At 42.6% G+C, this 21,667-nt stretch overlaps 1 protein-coding gene across 2 annotated transcripts in view; it reads left to right on the top strand.

Annotated features, from left to right (window-relative positions):
• LOC119169356 (monocarboxylate transporter 12) overlaps positions 1–21,667 on the top strand; it is a 142,877-nt gene that overhangs the window by 40,647 nt on the left and 80,563 nt on the right. Inside the window, exons 2-3 of one of the 2 annotated variants that reach the window (XM_075883989.1) lie at positions 10,058–10,275; positions 12,755–12,814. In XM_075883989.1, coding sequence (XP_075740104.1) covers positions 12,794–12,814 — 21 coding nt within the window. In that variant the 5' untranslated portion in view covers positions 10,058–10,275; positions 12,755–12,793. The remainder of the gene's footprint in view (positions 1–10,057; positions 10,276–12,754; positions 12,815–21,667) is intronic. The other variant, XM_075883990.1, reaches the window with a different exon arrangement.

Here is a 21,667-nt window from a genome sequence, read left to right as displayed (position 1 = left end):
TTACCATATGAGTCTTTGACAATATACGTAGATTATTAATGGTTTAATTTCTATTTGTTCGTTGCACTTGGAAGACAGCAACGTAGCGTTTGAAGTCCATAGTTAGTGCGAGGTAATGGCTACATCTCTGTATACCGAGTAACTCGACTGCCAGGATTAGGTTAAAGGGCAGCCAAAGTGAGTAAAAGGGTACTTCCTCTGCGTAGTTTTTAAAGCTTGAGAGAAGCTGTTATGTGTAGTAAGTATCAGTACTCAAAATTGTATATTTGGGAATACTGAACCAGTATGTGCGTTATAGAATACACCTTCAATACATCACACGGCGTTTTTTTTTTTGTAGCAAGACCGGGTTATTTGATAATTCCTCAAAGCCTGTTGACCAGACCAATGACAATATTGTAAATGGGGTAAAAAAAAGAGCATTGTATACTAACAGTTTTATTTGTTTCAAAGAAACTACAGCCCCGCCGCGGTGGTCTAGTGGCTAAGGTACTCGGCTGCTGACCTGCAGGTCGCGGGATCAAATCCTGGCTGCAGCGTCTGCATTTCCGATGGAGGCTGAAATGCTGTTTGCCCGTGTGCTCAGATTGGGGTGTACGTTAAAGAACCCCTGGTGGTTCGAAATTTCCGGAGCCTTTCACTACAGCGTCTCTCATATTCATATGGGGATTTTGGGACGTTAAACCTCACATATCAATCAATCAATCAATCAATCAATCAATCAATCAAATGTATTATATTCTGACATCAACGCAACACAACCAAACATTTACAAATTTTGTGACTAATCTGCTCAGTATGGGAATTCTCTGTCATGTTTTCGTGAAACTAGACACCAAGAGCTTTAACTGTTTGAGGTTAAGTTTACTTACGACGTTGTTAGGTATCAGTTTGTGGGACATTTGAAATGATTTGGATTTTGCACGGAAATTTCGCGTCTGAGTGACACACATTCCCTGCTGAATCACATACTCTGCTTAGCGCTCCGCATTTTGTCTCACTATATCACCGCTTTTAAAATAAATTTATCACTCGGCCTGCGTTTCTCAATTTCGTTCTTTCGGCACCATGCAACAACATCTTCGTTCATCTGCTGATACAATGTGCACAATGGTAGCCTTCTGATACAGACGATATACCCGTGAGAGACAAACAATGGTGCGTAATCGTAACTTCTCGTATTTCTGATAACAGAGTGTGTAACTGCCAAACACGGAGATATGTCGCGCAGATGTTTCGTCACTATGAAACTTTGGGGCAGCACCCGGAAGAGCGCGAAATTGGCTGTGGGAGCCAAAACCTGGTGAATGCAAAAAATATGACAAGCAAGCAGTGCGATATGATAAGTATGTTTCCACTTTTGGCAAGATATTGTCACTTCAGAGCGCAAGTCATAATAATGTTGCGCGACTCCGATCATGCATTCAGTGACGCGATGTAATGCTATCTTACTCGCTATAGCTACGCACATTTGTCTATCCCAATGTATTGAATGATGCTGCCTGTGATTGACGTTAACTACAGTATAAGGCCACTATTACTGTCTTTTCGTTCATGTCCCGTGCATTGGGTCATACGTCACACGCGTGGCCATGCATACTGAGTTATTCATCGCCGTCCCTATACTCCGAGTACAATGATGGTGAAGCTGATTATGCTCTCAGAGAAACAAGCACCATGTGACACACGTGATCACAATGAAGAAACAATGCTCCTCAGGCTATCTTCTAGTGAATGAGAAGGCGTACGTAGCTGTAGAGTTGTAGATTCTCGATAAGTTCACGGGTGCAGCTAGAGGTTGTAAGTGCATGAGAACAATGTAACAGGCCCTATATATATAGAGAGTTTAAGTATTACAGCAAAAACAGTTTTCTTTAACTTCCTGGTTTGCTGTGGTGCGTCTCAAGTATACTACTCAGTTCCCGATATTTCTCCCGCATTAGAAGATATACCAAACGGTAATTCGAATATGAGAGAAGAAAAGTTTTAGCAGATTTGCCTTGATATATTTGGTAGATGCGCCTCTAATAAAGACACCCGGGTCCTCCATTTACAATAGCTTGGATTTGACAAATCTATTTCAGTTCAACACGTAGGAGTATGCGGTACAGTTGCAGACGGAAACGCTCATATCGACATCCCACTATGAAGCAACCAAATGCAATACGTGTTTTACATGAATGTTTCATACTGGCGTAATGCCAGATCATGTGGTTTTAGAGAGAAAGGACACTTTTTGTATTTATTCTGTATTTATCTGATTTCCGTTGAAGTTTCCTCAGCACTGGAGCGCAGCGTAAAGGCACAGCTGTAGCACTTGCACCACGTGTATTGTTCGCTACTAAAGGCACCAAGTAAGAGTTCTGAAGCGTGAGCATCGCAACGAGGAAGCCAGCGCGACGAATAAATCTCGTGAAACTGCATAGTACTAGCAAGAAATTGATTGATTTCTAAGGTTTCACGTCCCAAAACCACCATTTGATTATGAGAGACGCTGTAGTGGAGGTCTCTGGAAATTTCGACGACATGGGGTTCTTTAACGTACAACAAAATGTGAGCACACGGGCCTACAGCATTTTCGCCTCCATCAGAAATGCAGCTGCCGCAGCCGGGATTTTAACCCACGACCTGCGGGTCAGCAGTCGAGCACTTTAGCCACTAGACCACCGCGGCGGGGCGGACCAGCAAGAGACTCCAACCCACTGGAAAGAGAACTCTTTCATTTGATGCAAGCACGCATTACGTTCAAATACTCGCGGCTTTGTAAAAATGAACGCGTCACAACCTACTTGACTTTTGAAGACACCGCTAGGCTGATCAAAGCGCTCGACGGAGCTATGCCAGTGTGGGGCACCCTCAAATGAACGTATGACATCAATGAACCCCACACTTACACATCAATGCACCCCCCCCCCTGCCAATGCACTATGTATATGACATATATGTTTCTGTCCAAAACGGCTGCAACTACATTGATAGAGACGCATTTCGCTTCACTGTTTGGAACGATGGCCGTCATATAGCCAATATGTTTTAGGGGCGAAGCTCCTTAGGGCGTGGGCTGTGCGTCCCCTGTAGCCTGTATGTAGCCACCTCTAGTTTAGTTCTTGCAGTGTTCACTAGATGGCGGTACCGTCCCCTGTATGTAGCCACCTCTAGTTTAGTTCTTGCAGTGTTCACTAGATGGCGGTACCGTCTCCTGTATGTCGGGCGTCGGGCTGTCAAGGTGGATGGACGTGTTTTTGGAGCGCTCCGGATCGACTGCGCAGATAAGTGTTTTTGCATGTTTTGAGCTTGTCTTTATAATTATAAAGCAGCGGTTGAAATCTTCGTAGCACTTATTTTATGGTACGGCTTTTTCGGGGGCCAGACACCAGGTATTTATTAGTGCGGCTGTGTGTGTTTGAAATTTTTTTTGTTGTTTTTTTTATTTTGCCGCCCCGTGGGGGAGGTGCGCGTACATTGAACACGCAAATTTTTGTAGTAGAGCATAGACTTTTTTTTTTGAAGTGCAGGGCTCGAGTTTAGTAATTATCGAGTATAGGGACAATTGGTGTCAGAAAGGCATGGTTAAAAAGACTGTGAAGTGTTCAGGATGTGGAGTGGGTTTGAAAGTGGACCCAAGCGTAGAAGCGGATGGAGAAGAGGCTGACGCGAAGTGTAGGCAATGTGAGGTCGAGGAAAAAATGGAGAAAATGATGGTTGCCCAGAGTGAACTGCTGGTGAGAATCGCCGAGCTCGAGACTGCGTTGGCGACAGAGCAAGAGAAAACGAGGGCAATGGGAGAACGACTGAAGTCCGCCGAGGAAGCGCTAGCGAAGCTGAACAAAGAAGCGACCTACCGAGAGAACAGTAAGGAACCGGCAAACAGAACGGTGGAGAAGGAAAAGCGAGCAAGTTTGGAAAAAACAGGTTTAGCCGGTTCAACTGTCGCAAGGCCCAGCTTCAGCGAGGTAGTGGTGGGGCAGGGAGGGAACAAAGCAGCCGGCGTCACAGGTGCAAGTAGCCCCCAGGTGCAGAACGATCCAGCTGAAAAGTCACAGCATGTGATAATCGCCGGGGACTCCAATTTAAATCGATGCACAGAAGCCATCAAAGAGAGGGTGAGAGGTGACAAGAGGGTTGCAGTAGGGGCGTTCCCAGGACGCAAGCTGGAAGCAGTCATGAGGCAAGCGAGCGCAAAGCTCAAAACGACAGCTGATAGACGAAACCTCGTGATAATTTCAGGCGGTTTAAACGATGTCCTCAATGTAGATGCAACAGGACTAGCAGCCACACTGGCGAAAGGCGTCGATGACATGCGCGCCACTTCTCCTAAGGTACAGATAGTGATATGCACGATACCGGAGGTACCGGTGCGTGATAGCAACCTGCAAAGAGCGGTGGTCAACGCAAACCAAGAGATATGGCGGATGAGTCGAGAGAAAGGTTTTGAGGTGGTGGAAATAAACAGAGAGGTGCATAGGTGGGGGGGTTTTCAACGAGACAGAATTCACTTCGATGGGCGGCTAGGTCATGAGGTGGGTTGGCGACTTGCAGGACGCGCAGTAGCTTTTTTGGGGGGCAAGCGAGCCCTTCGGGGTGCAGGATAGCTAGTAACGAGGAAAACAACCAGGGAGACTCTTCGACAGGTGGTATGGACAGATACGATTCCAAAGTGGCACCAATATCTAAGAAAGGTAGAGTCCGGGGCATAAATAGACGTAGCCACGAGCGCCGAGCCAATTCAGACATACTGTATATTAACATGCAGGGAGGTAGGAACAGGCTGAAGTGGGAAGAGATAGAAGAACAGCTAAGGGAAGAGAGGCCGATGGTATACGGTTTTGTAGAAACACATCTCAGGGACATGGAACAACCTCCGAATAATCCGGACTACGCGTGGGAATATTGTAATAGAACAGAAGGCAGCAGAAAGGGGGGTGGTATTGGGGCATTCATTCATAAAAGTACAGACTGGCAAAGGGTCAAGCAGGAGTGCAAGGAACATTTATGGCTAAAAGGGAAAGTGGCAGGTCAAATGACACTCCTTGGTTTCGTGTACTTGTGGACGGGAGCAAAGGCCAGAGAGGAAAACCAGGCAATGGTAGAGTGTATATCAAAGGACATTCAGGAGTTAGGAAGAGAGTGCGAGATAATTATACTAGGAGACATGAATGCGCACATAGAAGATATAGATGGGTATACCGACCCGACAGGCAAAATGATCATGGATATGTGTGAAAGGCTTGATTTGATCATTTGCAACAGTACCGAGAAGTGCGAAGGGCAAATAACATGGGAGGTAGGAAGGCTTCAGTCGACGATAGATTATGCACTCATGTCACATAGGATGTATGATAAGCTCAGGGGAATGCACATAGATGAAGGTGGCTCCAGAAGTCTTGGTAGCGATCACAAACGTATCAAGCTAAGTTTTGGAAGAGTAGTGAAAGTGGGAAAGAGACAAGATGAGCAACTACAGGAAAATTTTTATTCAGAAAGGCAAATTGAAATAGCCACTAAACAAATTGAGAAAGTAATCACGGAGGATAATAAGACAGTGTGGACATACACGAATCTAATTAGACTCTTTGAGTTGGAGCTTGCTAAGACGCGTGAGAAGTCACCCCGGAAAAGAAGACACAAACCCAAAAGTTGGTGGGATGAGGAAGTTAAGAGAGCCATAGCAAAACGTCAGGAAGCCTCTAGGGAACACAGACATGCTAAGCAGCGGGGTGAACCGACAGATGAAGTTGAAAGAAAATGGGCAACCTTTATAAGCTGTAGAAGGGATGCATCCCTTCTGATCAATGAAAAGATTAGAAGGAAGGGAGCTCAGTGGCTGGCAGAAGTACATAAAAAAGATAGAAAGGCAGCTGCGAAATTTTGGAACCATCTAAACTCCCTAAGAAATGAGACGAGCCTAGTGCAGAGTTTTATAACTACAGCCCAAGGTGCTAGGCTAGAAGGGGACGAAGCTATTGAATATATAAGAACAAGGGTGACAGAAAAATTTCAACAAAGTACTTTATGCACCACAATAGACAAGGACGAATCAAGTGGTGCAATGGCTCCATTTTCACAACAAGAGTGGGAAAGGGCTGAGAAAAGGGTCCCTAGTAGTACATCAACAGGCCCAGATGGCATTCCAATTAGGCTGATAAAGACATTAGGTCCGAAGTCTAAGCAGGCTTTGGGAGAGGCAGTGAGCACAATAATAATCGATGGTGAAGTTCCCGATGGATGGAAACTTAGCAGGATGAGCATGATCTATAAAGGAAAGGGGGACAAAGCTGACATAAACAACTACCGTCCTATAACAGTGACATCAGTGGTCTACAGGCTGGCGATGCAGATTATAAAGGAAAGACTGCAGGCGTGGATAGATGATGAGGGGGTGCTGGGGGAACTGCAGAATGGGTTTCGGAAACACAGGAGGTTGGAAGACAATCTGTTCTCACTGACGCAGTGCATCGAAATAGCAGAAAAGGAACACAGGCCTCTGTGGCTAGCATTTTTGGATATCAAGGGAGCGTATGATAGCGTGGTTCAAGAGGAATTGTGGGGAATCCTGGACACACTAGGCGTGGAACATGTAGTCACTAATCTTTTAAAGGGTATCTATAAAGGTAACAAGGTAGTTATAAAGTGGGAAAAACAGGTATCCAAGCCTGCAGATGTAAAACGGGGGCTTAGGCAGGGGTGCCCCCTGTCACCCTTATTATTCATGATGTACCTACAAGGATTAGAAGCAAAACTAGAGGGAAGTGGGCTGGGCTTCAACCTCTCTTTAGTCAAACAAGGAAAACTTATTGATCAGGCACTACCAGCATTATTGTACGCAGATGATATAGTGCTAATGGCCAACAACAAGGAAGATTTGCAGAGATTGATGGACATCTGCGGTAATGAGGGAGATAGGTTAGATTTTAGATTCAGTAAGGAAAAATCAGCAGTCATGATTTTCAATGACAACGAAGGTAGTGAGCTTAGAATACAGGAGGTCACGGTAGAGATTACACATAAATACAAATATCTGGGCGTATGGATAAGCAATGGGACCGAGTATCTGAGGGAACACGAAATATACGTGACGACTAAAGGTAACAGGAATGCAGCAGTCATGAAAAATAGGGCCCTGTGGAATTACAATAGGTATGATGTTGTGAGAGGAATATGGAAAGGGGTCATGGTTCCTGGGCTGACGTTCGGCAATGCGGTCTTGTGCATGAGATCAGAAGTTCAAGCAAGATTAGAAATTAAGCAACGGGGAATAGGTAGGCTTGCTTTAGGAGCTCACGGGAATACACCAAATCAGGGAGTACAAGGTGATATGGGATGGACATCATTTGAGGGCAGGGAAGCTAGCAGCAAGATAAAATTTGAGAAACGATTGAGAGAAATGGGGGAAGAGCGTTGGGCTAGGAAGGTTTTCAGCTACTTATACTTAAAAAATGTCGATACGAAATGGAGGAAGCGAACCAGGAAGTTGACTGGTAAATACTTAGAAAACAGCAGGTGGCCAAACCAAAAAGAACTGTCGGTTAAGAAGAAAGTGAAGGAAACTGAGACTGACATGTGGAGAATGGGCATGATTAAGAAGTCCGCACTAGAGACCTATCGAACCTTTAAGCAGGAAATTGCCAGGGAAAGGATCTATGATAATACTCGGGGTAGTTCTCTACTGTTTGAGGCCCGGACGGGAGTACTGCGAACCAAGACATATCGGGCCAAATACGAAGGGGTAGACACAGTATGCAGTGCGTGTGGAGAGGAAGAAGAAACTGCCGAACACTTGATAATGTTCTGTAAAGGGCTTCACCCTATAGTTCAGGATGATGGCGCTGCGTTTTTCAAAGCACTGGGGTTTAGGGACCGGGAGGGCAAAATAGACTTTAAGCGGGTAGACTTAACTAGAAGGAGGTTATCTGATTGGTGGCTAAAGTCGAGGCACGAGTGAAAATAAACTCTTCACTGCAAAGTACGAATCCTCAAACTCACTTTTTAAGAAAAAAAAATAAATATAGTTTTTTGTTCACTAGGTATTACGGCTTGGTGGCGCTAGCCACCGCCCGATCTAAAGGGTACAGCCATATCCATCCATCCATCCATGTAGCCACCTCTCATTTAGTTCTTGTAGTGTTTACTAGATGGTGGTACTTGTAGCTGATGATGAAAAGATGCAAGATGTTATAAACTAGAAAGCGGTACTTGTAGTTGATGAAAGACGCGAGATCTTATAAAATAGGAATGATGTCACATATGGCGCGTGTCATTGGTTGAAGGCAATCGTTCGATTTAGTGCGGCGACGTACGCTAGGGGGAGCGATGTAATAAAATCGAGTGGGCAAAATGTACAGAGGATTCATGGTTTACCAGGTTTACCTCCGGAGCTTCGCCCACTCATCATCATTCACTTCGTGGATATGGCGGAATTTTTTTTCCTTGCCACTCTAGATGGTCGCATGGAGGCATAGTCAGGCAAACTAGAAATGAACAGAGAAACATTTAAAATATTCAACATTGCGACCGAGTAGGCAAGCTAGGCCACTGGTTATAATACGTCAAATATTGGTCTACTTATATATTTCTGGCGCATACTTTAGCTCGCTCTTTAGTGTATTATTCAATAAAATAAATACAGCTTTTATACGCTACAGGTCTGGCGCAGTATATGGTTTTTGCAACGTTTTCTCTCAAGTCGTGTGATTTATGCTGCAAGTGGTGATACGTATTCAGTGGCGGTGAAAGCAAACTTTATAGTCAGGAACCAACGCGAAGAGTGAATCAACTGATAATTTGTCTGCAAGTGGAGTGACTCCTTATGCTTATCTCTTTGTTTTGTATGTACACGAACCCAAATAAACAAATAAAGCAATAATTACTTCGTTGTTTGACAACATTATGAACCGTTTTTAGGACAGTGTTTAGGTTTAAAAATTGTCCAACGTTTAGCTATGGTACAGTAATGCATGTATATTTCAAGTATGTTTTTAATAACTATATGTGCGCTTAATTGAATAAGTCTTCCTACTGTGAATAATAATATGCGAGACTTCATGTGTCAGGGTCATGGTATCACTATGAGACACGCCACAGTGGAGTGCTCCAAAAATTTAAAATATCTTTTCCAATTTCACATGCACCGATTTTAGTATTTCAGCATATCGCCTCGTTTGAAATGCAATCGCCGTGGCAGGAATCAAACCCGGGACTTTCGGGTCAGCAGCAGAGATTATTTTTGCGGTAAGCCTGGACTGAAAGTACTGTGGAACAGATGTGAATAAATAAAACCCATTTGATACTCTCCTATCGCCGAAACATAAATAATTCAATTGCACAAATACACGATTCAGTTAGCCAAAATACCAGCAAGTCTGGACAGCAGAGTAATAACAAAGCAAATTACAATCTTCAAAAAATGTGCTTAAAACGGTACCTGGCATCAAGGAACAACAAACCGTTTTTTCTGTGTTTTGAAAAATTACCCTAGCAAGAAATGGTTTTGAACTGTACCAAGTGAAAAAAAAAGAACTGAAGGCATATTTTAATTTTTGCATCTAAAGGCAATCATGTCATTCGAGAAGTTTCATAACTTAGCGCACAGAAATACTCTAAATTAATTCCAGACAAATCAAAAATAAGTACAAATGTTCTGCCGCTTGCGCAGTAAACTCATAGAAAAAGGTTACCTTAGCGGTTGCGATACCTTGCTATGGATGCCACCGTGCGAAAGGAGCTATAGTAAGCACACCCGCAAGTTAACAAACCTTTTTGTTGTGCCGTTATTTTTTTGCGATTGAGTGGTAATGCAATAGTTAAAGAGCCTTTCAGTTCTTCTGCAAGCCAGGCAGGATGGAATCACACGACATGAATGTGTGGTGTGACGGTGGCAACAGTAGCGTGATTCTGTTAACAAATTAAGTGCCTCCGTGTTTGACACTCAATATCGGTCACAACAGAGCGACAATTGTAAGATGAAAGATATCACCGTGTAATGTGTTTCACAATCCTTCTTCTTCTTTCGCTAAGGCAACTTCAACATACGGCAAATGTCTACTGTTGCACCTTCCAGCGATTCTTTTATGCCAAGCGGAATACGCACTCTCGGCTATCAACCCTTATCTGGGTTCCCGCAAATGAAGTTGCCTTGGCGGATGCAAACCGAAACCAGTAACGCCCACGGAGCCAGCGTTCATCTTGAGCGATGACGGCAGGTGCTTTTAAAAGAGCGTCGTGATGGCAAGTTGCCTTCATGCTACCTGACCAACGCGACCTCCCTCGCATGAGCATGTGAGTCATTATTCAATTGTTTGATTGTTGCTTTCTTCAACGAAGTTGCGTAGCGTTCGTTATTGTTGAATAGATGCGAGTACCCATGTCACAGAACAAGCGAAATTTCTGCAACGCTACTCAAATTTATTTGGAAAGGTTTTCTGAGTCTGACTGCTGCGTGCCTTCTAGTCTGAGAGCATACATATGACAGGTTAGTTCCTCATTACAGTGGCGAAGCCAGGTGGAGGTTTGAACCCCACTCTCCTCGTATTTTTAACGCCAATACCCCCCCCCCCCCCTCCCCCGCCACTTACCCACCTTTCTTTTTTCGTGGCTTCGCGCTGACAATATTGCGAAACCAAGTGCTGCTTCTATCACAATACCATTCCTGGGCTCTTTTACAGTAATAATGTCTGCATACGAAAAAAAAACATGTCAAAACATGTGATCTTTGTCGAAGCTTTGGCACTCTGTGAAGTTTTGGTCATGAATCTCGGCCGCGAGCGTTTTAAGTTGGCTCAGCGACGGAATTATTGCTGCAGCTTTGGATACATGTTCCCGCCGGAACATATCCCGTTGGAGTCGATCACTGCAATAATATTCACTAGTCGGAGGTTCGTTGCAGTGGTATTAGCCAGACACAATTTCAAAATCTGATAGGGCACGTTCAAGCCCGTTACAGTGTGATTTTTCGTAGGTGTACTAGGAACACAAGTTTTATTGTTAAGCACTGTTGCAAAAATTGGAAGAATAACGAACATAAAGCTGAAAAAAAAATATTACACTTACACGGCAATATATATATATATATATATATATATATATATATTTGATATGTGGGGTTTAACGTCCCAAAACCACCATATGATTATGAGAGACACCGTAGTGGAGAGCTCCGAAAATTTCGACCACCTGGGGTTCTTTAACATGCACCAAAGTCTGAGCACACGGGCCTACAACATTTCCGCCCCATCGGAAATGCAGCCGCCGCAGCCGGGATTCAAACCCGCGACCTGCGGGTCAGCAGCCGAGTACCTTAGCCACTAGACCACCGTGGCGTTGCATATGTACGCGAATATATATATATATATATATATATATATATATATATATATATATATATATATATATATATATATATATACATATATATATATATATATATATATATATATATATATATATATATATATATATATATATATATATATATATATATATATATATATATATATATATATATATATATATATACATAAGGGCTCATTTTTCCGTGTTTTAACACAACATTAATGAGATCTAACAGACAGTAATGCCAAGGAATGTACAGGGGAAGCTATTAGAACCAATGGAATGTAAATAGGAAGAAAGAAAAGTGGATGAAAAAATAGCCAGCCGTGAGCAGAATTAGCCTGCTCATGGCTGGCTATTCACAATAGTTACACAAATATTACACAAATAGTTGCTTATCGCGTATTGCAAGCTTGCTTGGATGCGTGCAGTAAAGTTAAAAATGTTGACTAAAAGCTATCACTGCGTCAGGGCTTCTTGACTGAGCTCAATATGAAATCGTTCTTTTAGGCATACAGTCACAAACATCGGCAGTAAGAAATTCACTCAGCAAAGTAAGCAACGCCGAAATGTAATTTACAGTATACGCAGAAAGATATACGCAGCATGTAAAATGTGCTGCACATACACTTTATGTCGTGTAGTAAGCGGAGTCATCTTTGACTTGTGAAACGCACTTCGCCCCGACGAGGACTACGCCATCTACGAGATTCACGAATAACGATGTCTTATCTGATCAGGCAGGTTGTTGCAGTGACGCGTTTTCGAAGACTAGTTCATTCAATAGTGCGACGAGAGACCGTTGCTTCAAACGGCCACTGTATCTGTCGATTGCTGTATTTCATGGCTATTACTTTACGTTTACTTACCCTCTTCACAATCCAGATTCATACGGAGGGGTGGGGTCTCATAACGTAGGCAGCATGTGCACAGTCTGCTCAAACTACCACCGATAGTCACGTCACAGTGGAAAACTGATGCGTCCCCCTCCCAATCGGGTCAATGTGACCCCCCCACCCTCCTGGAAACATTTTTGGCTACGCCCTTGCCTCATTGTGTCAGATAGCAAGCTTCTTTATTTAATTTCGCAGGCATTTACACGCTAACAATTGTGATCTGAACGTCTTCGGGCTGCTTCGATGTTTCGGTTTGGCGAGCTCTGTTGACACGTATTAAAATAGATTCTGTTACTGCGACTGGAGAATTTTGATGATAAACAGTATAATAGGCATGTGGACTTTGCAAGTTACCGTACCTAATTCATGTTAATAGAGAAGTCAAGTAATCACCAGGATTTTTTACTACTCGCTCCGCACGTTTTGCCTGGGATGGTCGCTTTTGCTAACCATGACACACATCATAGCGTGCATGGCTTGCATATCAGGCGGAGAAGAAGAACTGATGCAAGTATGCTTTCTGTCCGTAGTGCCTGGACGTGCCACATGTACGGCGATAACTCCTCGCAATGGCACGGGCACCAAGAAAGGTAGGTTAAGAGCAATTTGCTGCCCTCTCTGAGATGGTTTTGTTACACAGATATCGATCGTCTTCACATACAGTAATAATAGTCGCGACAATCCTGCTCAGGAGTCACTCGTTTCACCGCGTGCTGCTTTCGTAGCACGGGCGACCGGACCAGTAAAGAGAACTTTCAAAACTTATTTGGTGAGGCGACCCTGAATTTGGCAGCATCCAGGTGAACAAGACAGTCTAAAAAAAAAAAAAAAAGTCAGCCAATCGTACCCCAGGGTGCAATCAATAGTAAAACTTGTTGGCAATTTGTAAGCGTCTCTGTGAATGCCACCCCATTCTTTTTTCTTGATTGCTTTGAAAAGAAAGAAGGTATAAGACAGCAGAAATAACAAATTAATTTATCGATGAACGTCACAGAAAGTGCGATGGTAGTTTTTCTGAGTGTTCCGGGCCATATCGCTCTGCATTACCGGCAAGACGTTATCCCGCAGGTAGAATATGTCAAGTATTTCGGGATCACTTATACTGAAAACCTAATTGGAGTCCACATATAGAAAACATGGCTGCCAAAGAAACACGTGCGCTTGGGATACTTCGTAGACTCAGCAACAAACGTTCAGGTTTATGCCGTGATGTTCTCATCATGATTTACTGCATGTATATTCGCCCGATATTAGAGTTCGGCTGCGTCTTGTTTTCTGGTGCACCTGCATACAAACTACGACCACTGGTTCTTTTAGAACACGAATAATTACGATTATGTCTTGAACTTTCGAAATTTGTATATAATACTATTTTATACAAAGAAGCACACCTGCCTTCTCTTCGTACTCAGTTTAACATCCTAACCGTGCGTACATTTCTAAAGATCTATGCATCGCCATTGAGGAGATTGCATATATATTTTTCTTAATCATTCGATGGAATTTTTCGGCCATCTGTGGCCAAGATTACGGTGTTCCCAAATCATTTTTGCACAGGCACAATTGGAAGCATTACAAGTGCATCTCCGTGAAGTACTAATCATAAGCAGGTCTGTACAAACAAGTCAAATGGAATTTAATGACATATTTCCCAAGAGTTGCAAACATTTACCCAGTAGATTCTTAAATTGCATTTTGGAGGACCGTTTATCTAGATTAGAAACGGCTGCAGTGATAGCAACTGACGCCTCACTTTGTGAAGAAAAAGCACGGATGGGAATTGCATCATTACGTTTATATTGGTTGTTTTTAATTATATTACCTGACTTTACTCCTATTTATCATGCGGAATTATTTGCCAATATATTAGCTCCATGGAACTTACCCCTATCATTATCAGAAGCCGTCATTCTGACAAACAGCCTATCCGTCCATTCCTCTTTAACTGCATCAAATTTTTCAATTTCTTCAGAAATATTTGATTCCCTCATTCCAAGACATATACGTATTATTCGCGTGGTATGAGTACCAGGGCACAAAGGTATACCTCTAAATCAACAGGCGGATGCACTCGCACCTTTATCATGTAATGGTCCGATAATGTCTATTTTGCCGACGTTGGCGTTTGTAATTGCGGCGCGTTTTGAAAAATTTGCCGTATTGAACAACTTCGCAAAGTCTGCGTTACAGTTTCTGAGTTCCCTCACCTCAATTATCGTTGGCAGAATCGATGGTATTTCTCCAGAAGGACTGAGATTGCAGTTACCCAAATATGATGCCGAGTCCCCCCACTGAATTTTCACCTACACAGGTCTGGTCTGGTACGGTCACCTTTATGCCTCCATTGCAATGAGTGTAAATTTCTTGATCATTTCTTTCTAACGTGCACATTATTCACCAATCAGAGGAAAAGACTTCTATACGAACCACTTCGAAAGTTGAGATTAAGTTTATCTCTTCCGGTTCTTCTTTCTTTTGGAGCTACCGCGCTGGGTTTTAGCCACAGGAGCGTTCGCGAAGCCGTTTGCGATTTCCTTCGGGAGACGAGAAGAACAGAATGCTAAGTTCGTTGTTAAAGATTATCAAAAAAAGCATATTCATTAAAAACTTACATTTCGAAATTATAAACATTTCGTTTTAAATAGCAAGACACCGTTCGTTTCATGGCCGATCCCCCATAGTGGGTTGTGCCAGGATAAAAGGGACAAACAAACAAACAAACATAGTGGTCACGGTTATGGTGGATTAATGTAACAGTGCATTGTTTCGGAGCACGAGTAGTGGGAATCATCTAGATTTTATCAGGATTCTAAGAACAGGAGCGTAACCGGTGAGACTTAGAGGCATCCAGGTCTCCTGATTGAAAAGTTGGTGCACGCAGTCGTACATTATCTGATACCACAACCTGATGCGAACTATTCGCAAGTTTCTTCGTTTATATAGGGCGCACAGGCTGGTTCAATATGGTGTTCACAGGGAGTATTAGAGTCGCTGAGAACATGTGCAGCCTGCCCGGCACTGTTTTTTTTTTCTTCGCGATGGCTCTACCCTTTTTTGCAGTCGCATATTATGCGCCACCTAGACACTTCAGAAACTCGGATATGATGTCTCGTTGAAGGCGAAGAGGTCCTGAATGCCAACCGCATCACTTGTTGTGGCGTGCGATGTCCATGCACGTTGCGCTCCACTGAAGGAGTGCCTCACAATCATTACGTGGTTTGTCACGCAAAGCCCCAAATAGTGTTATAATATTCTGTATTTCGTTTCATGTCGTCCGTTTGAGCTGATACTTATCGATGTTATATTCTGCTAAGTTATCGAAATGCAAATGTTTTTGGCACATTTTTTAAAAGAAAGTCACAGCTTTGCTGCAAAAGCAAAGCAATGAATGCAATAGCAACAAATTGAAAGGTCATGAGCAGAATGGCCGGCACATCGAGACGTGTCCCGCGTTTTTCTCGTACAAATGAGGCACGAAACGTACTCTCAGGCATAGATTAACGCAAATAAGCGTCTCATTTGTTGCTTCGCTGTGTCTGAAAACAATACTCTCTTCGCAAACGGAGACTGTGCAACGTTTTCAGTGACCTTTGTGCTCCTGGTAACTACAACAGAAACGTTCTAGTGAAGGCCGAACGCCAGCCAAGACGTACTATACACCCCACCGCGAGATAAGGGCGCGCAGGTGAGCGTGACGCCATGCTCTCTATAGGACAAAGTGCACGTGGGAGATCAGAGCACGCTCCGCCGCGTTGTGACGGTGTGGCTAAGCGCGCTCATTGTGCCATTTTCCTGGTAATGCTGAGAACACAATAGTCCTCCCGCCCTCAATACCCGTCACCACCGGTAAGTGGTGCATATAAATAGATTGCAGTTTGAGTGTTGAAAGACGTACTCTTCGATGGCTCAGTAGTTAACGCCTCGCACTCACGATGCAGAGCCTTCAAGTTCGATTCCGCGCGCCGGGGTGTTTTTCTGTATTATTTTTCTTTCTTGCTATTTATATAGATGATACGTATACATATACGGCGAGTGACGATGACGCCGAGGTGGACATGAAAATCCAGCAGAGAGTGTCCACATAATTTCTATCGTAATAAAAAAGAACAGCTGCGTAAGGAGCAGCCTCGGGGGGTTCAACAACAAGGCCACGTCATAAGCATACGAGAAGAGGCCAAGACGTACGATCCTCCTCGCCGCGACATAAGGGCACGCGAGTGAGCGTGACGTCCTTATCAGCACCTCAAGCTTCTTGTGTGACGTGCTGGCGAACCATACGGCCGCTGCGCCAGGGAAGGTGGCTGTGGCCCTTCAAGCGCGGAATAACGGTCACCAATCTACAATTTCCAAGCCACCTGCGTACTGTGACAACCTCTATATACTTCTCCATCCAATTCATTGCCAGCTGAAGACACGTCCAAGTGACGCAGCGCGATTCCTGCGGCAGCCTCTTCTGCCACTTTTCTTGCACCTGAAGGAAGAAGAAACAGGAAACCTGCTTCGTTTGAGGCAATGACGACTTCGGCTATTGCTGCCTCTCAACAGCCACATCGACCGCAATGACCAAGGGCCATTTTTGTTTCGAAGCTGAGCTCGAACACCACTGCTGCTGACATAAAAAAAACATATAACTTCAAAAGATCTGTCTCCCACCTCTTGGCGGCATCTTCAGACTAATTTTCAGACCTTTTTTTTTCTACATTGAAGTTGACGAGGAAACACAACAACGCTTGAATGACCCTTCAATAGGTGCAACTTCAAGTTTTGGAGTGGTTGCTGCACAATGACATTCTTCATCCTTCTCAGCTAGTTAGTGCCTAGTGTTGAAAGTGCAGTGTAACGTGAACATTCTCCATCAGAATGATCGTGGTCTGCGTACCAAGAGAAACAAGTTTTTCACTAATGTTCTTTCGTCTCCTTTTATTATTATCACTATTTCTTTAACTTGGCTGGGCCCTGAAATTCCCTCTCTGACTTTCTGCAGTGACCTAGATTTTAGTGGAAACAAACAGACAGGCGGTGACGTGCTGATTTCCATCGACAGTTCGCTGAAATATGTTAGACGCGAAGACCTGCGATCTTTAGAACAATCAATCTGGTTAGAAATCAGCCTGCAGCGCCGAGAAAAAGGGTTGATTAGACGTTTCCAATTACCACCGAGTATTTCCCCTGCCTTGATTCATGATGTCATGTCTCCCAATGAACATTTCATTTTGTCTCATAGCGGGCACAAATTTTTTGTTCTTGGTGACTTCAATGTGTCAAGAATTGACTGCAGCACGCATACCATTTGTCATTATAATCGGTTAATTCAGAAAAAGTACAGTCTGCTCTTACACTTTTCGGCGTTTAATACTCTGCTGAAACATAGCGCAATCAACCGTCGCAGAGACAATGTCTTAGGTCCCATGTCAGTCAAACGATGAGACCATTGAGGTTTCACGCTCCGACATCTCTATTGTTCGCCCTGACAAATACCACCCGCCACTTAATGTAATTCTTATCAGTATGTGCCAAAACGTCGAGCTATACAGCCGTCACTTTAACCAATCTCCAAGATTTGCTTTCAAGAGAGGTGACACGTGCTTTCATCAACCCTTGTCCGCTGTTTATTGGGCACAGGCTACTAAGAAACCAAATAATGATGACCAAATTGAGGAGTTTACGTAGCTTGTACTAAACAGCATGCGTGCGTTTATACTGCAACACGCACATAAACATCGAATATCTCTGATGGTTCTCCCTTAAACTTAGGGCACTCGCGCACAAAGATCGGGCGCACAAGATGGGTAAACGTTTTTCATTCAGCAGCCAAAATGAATACTACAGCTCTTTCAGAACTCTCTTAAAACGCCTATGTAAAGGAAGCACAGCTCATATATTGCATTATTAGAACAAATCTTTCACACAGCCCAGCTGCGTTTTGGAAGTATGTGCGCAAACGGCGTAGAAAAAGGGGGGAGTCCTTCGGGCTTCTGGACTCGGACGGTGTCGAAGTGCGTGACGTTATTGCTTGTTTTTCTACGCAGTTTTCATTCGTTTAGAAGGCCTAAGATTCCAGCAGAACTGAAATAAGACCACAGCACAAGGCAGTTTCACATCTAGTTGTCTGTCGCTGGATGAAAAGCTCATCTGCTCATGCATCATGCGCTTATAACCGTCTTTATTGTCTGGCTCAGCTGGGATCCCTTCTGCCATACTAAAGGCTTATGGTAGCATATTTGTCCCAGTACTGACTAAAATGTTTGATAACAGCCTGACCACTTCCGCATTTCCCAGCGTATGAAAAACTGCACGTGTTTTTTTTAGTTTTTTTTTTAAGTCGGACTGCAAAACTGATGTTTCTAACTATCGCCCGAATTCTTTACTGTGTGCCACTTTCAAGATCTTTGAGCTGGCTATTCACAATATATTGTATGTTAGCGTGAATATATAATTGATCTATAATCAACACGGCTTTCTGCTTGGCCACTCATCTCCCAGAAATCTTGCTAGTTTCATGACGCAAATCTCCTCAGGTATTTCTCAAAGAGGGCAAGTTGTGTCCAGAGAAAGGCTTTTAACGTGGTAAGCCACTCAAGGTTTCTGGTCGAATTTGCAAACTTTGATTCTGACTCGTATGTTGCGCATCTCCAGAAAACTATCTGCTTAAGAGATCATAATATGCTGCCGTGAATGGATAATTGTTTTCCTTGTATAAAGTGACTACTGTAGTCCCTCAAGTATCGGCATTAGCCCAACTCTTAGTTTTAATTTTCTTTAACAGTACCTTTTTTGCAATTAGTTATTCCTCTTTTTTCTTGTATGCCGATGCTGTCAAGATATTTAGGAAAATTTATTCAGTTAACGACTGTCGTTTGCTTTAGCCAGATTTTTGTTCGTTCTCAGAATGATGTGACAACAACAACCTTTCTTTTAATATCTCAAAGACCAAATTCATAAGTATATCTCCCAAAACATTCATTGTGTCATTTCCATACTCTGTCATTACCATGTCGTTATGCAATGGTTATGAATTCAAAGATCTTGGTGTTTTTCTTGACAGTATGTGAAAATTTTCTGCTCACACTAATTGTGCTGCCATGCGTGGCCTTCGTTCTCCCCACTGTGTTTACCGAATTTCTAGAGAATTCTCTTTTCCTACAGCCTTCTACAAATTCTACACCGCAATATGTCTTCCTAAACTTCAATATGCATCTGTGATCTGCGACAGCATTGCTAAATCTCGCAGTGACGTCTTTGAGCGAGTGCAAGAAATACTGATAAACATCTACAAACATCGTTTCGCTAGAAATTACTCTAGATCTCACTGTAACACTACCAGATTATTGTCCTTGCCGATGAATTTCTTCACTGCCGATGAAGTCGCACTATCCTGTCATTTCTTTACAGCCTAGTTCACGGTATGATATGCCGCCCTTTACTTCTCAGTTGTCTAAATTTTTGGATTCGCCATAAGTTAACCACAGAGAATCGACCATTTAATATACCTGTCAAATTCTTTCAACACTACTGCTCACAAAAAGCGAAGCCTTTATATTAATAATTTCTATGATCTTGACACTTTTCACAGTCTACTGTCATTTTTTTATCTGAGCTCTACGCTGTGGTAATATAGTTTTTCACAGTGTTCAGATTCTTCCAATTTCCATCTTTCAAGAAGGTTTCTACATAACTTTGTATACCCTCCTATATTTTTCACGCGTATTTCTTGATTCTCCTGTTTTCTATCCATTGTTCTCATATTGCGTTAATTTCTTTTTGTCTGTGCGTTATCACTCTTTTTATTTTATTTTCTAAAGACTGCCTGTATTGTATTCTTCATTTGTATTGTTTTTTGTTTGCGTACGCCTGCACTAAGACTTCATGGTTGTTCTAGGGCATGTTAAATATATCTGGTTTTCTTAATAACACATTATTATTATTATTATTATTATTATTATTATTATTATTATTATTATTATTATTATTATTATTATTATTATTATTATTATTATTATTATTATTATTATTATTATTATTATTATTATTATTATTATTATTATTAAACCTTTGCACAACTGTCAAGGGTGGCTAGACCAGCATGATGTAGTAGAGCAGTAGGTGAGTCGTTGCGCCCGTATCTGTTGGAGATAAAGCGCACTGCTTTCCGCTGAACCCTTTCCAGTATAGCGATACTATTCACAGTGTGAGAGAACCACACAATATTAGCATGTTCCAAGACCGGGCGGACAAATGTGACGTAAGCAAGACGCTTCGTTTCATGTGTGGCGAATGACAGGGCCCTTTTAATGAAAAATAATTTGCTCGTCGCTTTTTTAGACACTTGACGCACGTGCTCTGTCGAAAGAAGATCAGATGAAATTGTGATACCAAGGTATTTGTACTGGTTAACCCTTTGTAGTGGAACATTATTAAAATGGTATTGAAAATCAAACTTAGACGCCTTGTTGATAATGAATTTATTATTGGAATTGGAATAATAATAGTAATAATAATATTATTATTATTATTATTATTATTATTATTATTATTATTATTATTATTATTATTATTATTATTATTATTATTATTATTATTATTATTATTATTATTATTATTATTATTATTATTAAATTTGCAAGCACAAATACACGAGAAGGCAGAGGGTACTGAAGGGCCCAACCCACCTGGTTGTTAACAGACCGGTATAACATCATTGGCGCTCTCCATAGAATATTGTAGCATCTCTTGCCTCACTGATATTACATTCTGGAGTGTAAACACACCGTCGATAGTGTGGCTAATCGTGTGAAGCAGTTGGTATACACGCTCGTCTGTTGATGAACACAAACGTTGCTACACAATCTCTCTACAATAGGACAGAAGTATTTGTTTTATCACTTCGCCTCATTAGTATACGTCGTGTATGTTATCATTCCGTTTCCCGCAGGATGCAGCGTGGTTGTGGGCGCCAATGTCCGAGTCTAAACGCACGTTATCTCCCACCGGGCAAAACTTGATGTGTTTTTTTTTCTTTCGCGGATGAGAAGCATGGAGGTGTAAAAATAATAGTTGTATCCTAAAGTCTATGAAGCTTACAAGCAATACAAAAGCTATGTAATGCTTTGAGGCAAAACAAAATCTTCATAGGAATCTTCCATAAAGGGCTGACGGCAGATTCATTCAGTGTACATTCTAACGCGGTAGCGTTAAATAGCTCGCTTTTCAGGCAATATGACGTTCGCTTTCGTGTATAGGCGTCTTTCATTTATGCTAAAAAAACGGGTGTCGTACGTGAGCAACGAATTGAGAAGGATTGAACGAATAAACTTTAATAATTCTTCGCTTGGGTGAGGCTAGGAAAGGGGGGCGGGGGAAGAGGGAAGAGGAGCTCGAACCGCTGTGTCATTTCACCTTCTATTGCTGATGATGAAGCTAGTCGGCCAGCTCTTCGTTTGCCG

This window comes from Rhipicephalus microplus, unplaced genomic scaffold (genome assembly GCF_043290135.1).
Source record: "Rhipicephalus microplus isolate Deutch F79 unplaced genomic scaffold, USDA_Rmic scaffold_23, whole genome shotgun sequence".
In the NCBI taxonomy this organism is placed as follows: domain Eukaryota; kingdom Metazoa; phylum Arthropoda; class Arachnida; order Ixodida; family Ixodidae; genus Rhipicephalus; species Rhipicephalus microplus.
The sequence above is the reverse complement of the archived record's forward strand: the minus strand, read 5'-3'. Positions and strand labels throughout refer to the sequence as shown.